This window comes from Geospiza fortis, unplaced genomic scaffold (genome assembly GCF_000277835.1).
Source record: "Geospiza fortis unplaced genomic scaffold, GeoFor_1.0 scaffold244, whole genome shotgun sequence".
In the NCBI taxonomy this organism is placed as follows: Eukaryota; Metazoa; Chordata; class Aves; order Passeriformes; family Thraupidae; genus Geospiza; species Geospiza fortis.
Genome location: NW_005054370.1, coordinates 608,354 through 613,587, shown reverse-complemented (window position 1 = coordinate 613,587; position 5,234 = coordinate 608,354). Strand labels below are relative to the sequence as shown.

The following is a 5,234-nucleotide window of genomic DNA, read 5'->3' as shown; positions in this document are numbered from 1 at the left end:
TCCCTGCCATGGCAGGGGTGGCACTGGATGGGATTTAAGGTCCCTCCCAACCCAAACCACTCCACGACTCTCACAATTTCCCAGAAGCTCAGCTCTTGTTTCTAACTTCTTCCAGTTTTTATCCATTCTTTTGGTTAAGTGCTCAGTACAACATTACACTTTCTTCATGATCCTTTCCCTGAGGATTAAGAACTTCCTCACATCTACAGATGATGAGCCATGTGAGAAGGCTTGGCTCAGAGCCCACACCTCTCCACAGACATCAGATTTTTAACAGATTTATTTTACTGCAGTGAGAGAGAAGCAGCTTCTCCTCCTCTCATTTATCTCCCCTTAAAAAAAAAAGGCAAAATGAAGCTTCCAAAGTAACAGAGATATTTCTTGGTTTGTATTTTTTACACATCTTTCTCAGCAATTACAAGGACAATAAATTCTTATTTTCTTCCACTGAAACCCTTCTTTTTTTGCTAATATATGCCCTAATTCAGCAGAGGCCTATGTTTACAAATACTCAAGAAAGAGTTCCTGTTCACACACAAAAACATTCTGAGAACACAGATGGGGGAAAGAAATTAAAATTAATGTGCTCATTAAAGAGAAGTGGGATTCTTTCAAAATATTTTCTTTTAAAGAATATTATTCCAAGGGCTACTTAAGACATTAAATGTTTTTTTTGTCTCTATAAAACCAATCTTTACATGCTGCTGTGAACCACTGTCATCAACTTTCAGAAGATAAACTTTTACAGTTCTACTACAGCAACTGTTTCCAGATGAAGACAAAATCAGTTCAAGAGAGGTGCTAGAAATAATTAAAAACAAGGAAATGCATTCTGTATTGCAGAAATCAGGAGTTAAACTGCTAGGAAAAGTATTAATGAGAAATAACTTTCCAAATCAATTATTTTCCAAGTCTGAACAGATGGAAAAAATCTCCATCTCCTCACCTCAGCCCCAAAAAATGCATTTATAATCTTGCCTTGGCAATAAAAGAATGTAGAAAATAACAGGACACTGCTCACCCCTCCATCAGATCCTCCCAAGGACAGTCCCCTCTCTGCTATTCTGCAGGCAAAACAATAATCTCAGATGAGAACTGGAGTGTGATTAATTTGTCCTTTAATGTCCTTATTTACAACATGTAACTCCCCAGAGAGTGGGATTTGATGCATCAGGTAGAACCCAACTGAGTTAACAGCAGCTCCAATTTTTTGGAAACTGAACTTTCCAGCCTGTCATGAAAATGAAATATTTGTGTCGCAGAACATTTCTGAGCTTGCAGCTCCCTTCCATAAATCCCAAAAATACCCTAAAACCAATCCCTTCAGAGAGGACTGCTGGGGATTACCCAGACAGACACACAGCTGCAATAAGGCACACATTGTTTTGTTCTGCTTTTAAAGGCCAAGTGAAAATCCTTTAAAACTTTAATTCATTTTCCTTTCTTTCTGTGAAGTGCTCATGCCCCTCAGAGCCAGGCAGATTCTGTGTGAAAGAACTGCCCCCACTACAGTAAAAATGGCTTTAGTAACAAAAATTTCATGTTTTGATCAGTCTAACCCATCCTGCTCACCCATCCTACCCCTCAGATTGGCACAATGCCATTAAAATCAGTGCTTTTAAAAGTTAGAGCTAAAAGAAGAATTACCTACGAATCCTTTCAGCTTCTTCCCTTGTGATGACAGCATCTGTCACACCTCTTCCACACTTCCTAGGAGTGCAACCTGCAACACAAAGAGGAGGAAAAGAACCCAGTAAAGCCACTTCAGCCACCTGAAGGGCAGGTTTTTAAATGAGACTTTGCACAAAAGTCTCTCTTGAAGTCACTCTTGAAGCACACAGCTTGGATATATAAGATTTTAAAAGCCTCCCAAAATTCACTGCTAAGAAATCTAACATTAAATTTTAAAAGCTCCCGGGAATAACAAGTCAGCAGCAGAAGTTCCAGGTGAAGAATGTACGAAAGCTCTTATAAGTCTGGTTGACAACAATCTTCAGGCAAGAAGAAGAAGAAACAAAATCAGTTTTGAGCCACCAGAGACCTTGGGATGTTACATCTGGCACTTTTCTGAGGAAGATCCATTTAGAGATGTAAAGCCCCAGGAGAGAAGGGCTGAGTGTGGTTTCCCAGTGCTCCTGCACTGAGTGTCACTTCAAGGATTATTTATTCATCAGAACACAAAATTCCTGGAAAGAAATCCATCAATTCACTCATGGAGGACAAAAGCATCACTCTGCTTTGATAAAAGGCAGCTCATAACAATGACCAGGCAGATGGGAGAAGTTTTGCCAGGAATTTTGCAGGAATTTCCATTTCCTATTACTGGATATACCCAGCTATGTCTCAGGTGGGCTGCAAGGGAAAGCTGATGGCCAAGATCGGCCCCCAGAGTTTAGAATTCAGGTGAGATTGTGCTCACATAACAAATATAATAAGTTAAGTGCTTGGCCTCTGAAAAATAGCAAATTTTATTTGGTATGAAGTTTATTTACAGGCAGGCAGTGCTAAGGGAATAAATCCTGCTCTGACACCAGCTACCAAATCACTTGAAGCAAACTGGAAGCTCAGTTGCACCAAGTTCAGCTGGAAGCAGGGACAGGTGCATAAATAAAAAGCTCATTTTAGCTGTGGAAACTTCACAGCTGAGCATCAGACACTGAGTGGCGACAGGAATGTGCCTCCTCCTGACACAGAGCCCACAGCTGAGGGTGCCAAACCAAGCTAAAGACTGAGAATGAAGAGCTATTGAGTGACAGAAACCTATTTCCAAGTGCCTAAAGCTGCTGAGCTGATCCATAATCCACATTTTCTGCCTGGCTCGGCTGTGGGGAACACACAGAACTCCTCCACAGCTCATCACCACCCTCTCGTGGGAAAATTATCACAGCTCAGCTTTAATTAAACAATTAACAGCTGGATCATCAAAAGTACACTCACAACATAGATAAAATTAAATTTAAAAAAAACCACGTGATTTTTAAATTTTTTTTTAAATTTAAAATTACTTTTAAAAAACCCAAACCAAAAAAAAAACCCCACAAAAACATAAATAAAAACCCAAATCAATCACAGAACTTAAGCAGCAGCACCAAGCAAACACCTAATTAGAAAGGTGAGTCAATTATCCCCACACAAAGCCAAGAGGTGAGACCTCACCTTGCAGTCAGCACTTGCTGCTGCTGCTCCCCAGACACCCCCAAAAATAAAGAATACATTCATTCCTGTTCCTGGAGGGATGTGCTTCAAGTTCCTGCCTTCCTCACAGTGAAAAGAATAGGATGAAAAAGAAGGAATAGAAAGAAAACATTGAGAAGGATAACTGGTGGGATGGCCCAGACCACAAGCTCAAAAAAATTGCTCTTGCAGATGTGGGAAGGGAAAAGTAAAGTTTTGTTGGTTTGGGGGGTTTCTTTTGGTAAGCAAACACTGCAGTAGAAGAATCCAGTACTTTTAGCCCCAGTTCAGTTATAACCAAATCACCAGCTGCAGTTTCCTCTTATAGTAACGATGAAAAGTTAACACAGAACACAGAACGTGTTCTCACGTCAAAAAAAAAACAACATTACCTTACCAAGACAGTTTTTTTGTTGGTAACTTCTTGACATCAGTTTTCTTGGCCTAAATAACATTTGAGATGAATCCTCAAAAAAAAAAAGATGCTACAGTAGCAGCACTGAGGAAAAATTATATGATCTCAAACTCCACATAAAATTTTCTTTTATGTTACAAGTCTCTTTGACCAACAGCACCAGGACCAGACACCTGAAGAACATGGGGTAGCAATTTGTCTAACATTTTCTATCAGAACTAGCACAGGAGAAAGTTAAAAATTGCAGAATCACAGATGAGCCTGGGAAAGGACCTCCAAAGATCATCTGGTTCAGCTTTTTGTGGTGCAGAGAGCCTGGGTAAGATTATCCAGCACAGTGCTCAGTCACACCCTGGAAACCCTCAGCCAGAGGAGGTTGGTCCAGTGACTGAGTGTTCTGTCTGAAATTTCTTTTTATATCAAGATGAAACCTTGCCCAATGCAACCTGCACCCACTGTGCCCTGTCTGCTCTGTGCAGCTCCTTGCAAAGGCAGAGCTTGTGTCCTCTGCAGCTTCCCTTTAAGCACTGGAATAATGGGATGTGTTCTCCCTGAGCCTTCTCCAGGGAAAGGAGACCCAGCTCCCTGAGGTTTGCCTTATAGGATGGCTTCTCCAGCCCTTTGATCACCTTTGTTCTTCCTCAGCTCACAGCAGTTTTTTCCACCCTCCAGCTTTGTGTCAGCATTTTCTCAGCCACATCATGAAGCAGATACAATCACCAGTTTGGCTAAAAACTAACTCAGAAGTTTTTGGGTTTTTTTTTTTAGGTTTAACAGCTGATCAGCCAACACACAGCCAGACATACTGACAAAAACCAAGAGCAGAGCTGCTCTCTGGCAGCTGTACCAACTCAAAATGCTCATCACAACACACTGCAAATCTGAAAGAGAACTTCAGCACTGCTCATCCATAGAAGCTGCAAGTCAAATTCTCACTGCTCTTTGTCAGAGAAGATTAAAATCGTCCACGTCTCTTGAAGAACCAACCTCAACACTTCAAAGAAATAAGTGCCGGGGGAAATGATAACAATTTGACAGAAAATTGGCTCAGCAGAAAGACATAAAGACAGAAAAGTGCTTTGCAGGCACCCCGACAAAGCCACTGGGGACACAGATCTCAGAGTAAGTGTCAAAAGCTGGCACTTGGGCAGTCACCACACGCTGTCCTGCATCAGTGCCACTCCATACCCTGTATGGAACAGAGTATGGAAACAGACTTAGCAGAAGGTTTATTTCACAGAGCCCTCGCAAAGCAGCTTCAGAAGGGGAAAAAAACCTCTCAGAATCAACTTCTGGGCTGGCCCGAGGGGCACGAACGTTTGTGGCTTTAGGCAGGAGACAGTGACCAGGAGTTTGCTGCAAACACAGGAGCTTTGCAGCCCAAGTTTGGTGCCCGGGCAGCGGCCAAGCTGCCGCTGCCCCCCGAGCACGGCCAGCCCTGCCCCGGTACCTGCAAAGCGCTTGTGGCTCTCGTAGTCCTCGGAGCACGGCACCTCCACGAACTTGTCCTGCAGGGTGTCGCTGCGATGGGCCAGCACCTCGGTGACTCCATCTGCGAGGATTCCGCCCTCGGGGACCTCATCTCCGGGGATTCCACCCTCGGGGATCCCATCCTGGGTGCGGAGGCGGCTCCAGACCACGAGGC

At 42.9% G+C, this 5,234-nt stretch overlaps 1 protein-coding gene across 1 annotated transcript in view; it reads right to left on the bottom strand.

Annotated features, from left to right (window-relative positions):
- Positions 1-5,232, bottom strand: part of OGFOD3 (2-oxoglutarate and iron dependent oxygenase domain containing 3) — a gene marked incomplete at its 5' end in the record, with an annotated part of 30,970 nt that extends 25,738 nt beyond the window's left edge. Inside the window, 3 exons of the mRNA XM_031059904.1 lie at positions 1,022-1,064; positions 1,648-1,723; positions 5,040-5,232. Of these exons, the coding sequence (XP_030915764.1) occupies positions 1,022-1,064; positions 1,648-1,723; positions 5,040-5,232 (312 nt within the window). The remainder of the gene's footprint in view (positions 1-1,021; positions 1,065-1,647; positions 1,724-5,039) is intronic.
- Positions 5,233-5,234: the final 2 nt, after the last annotated feature.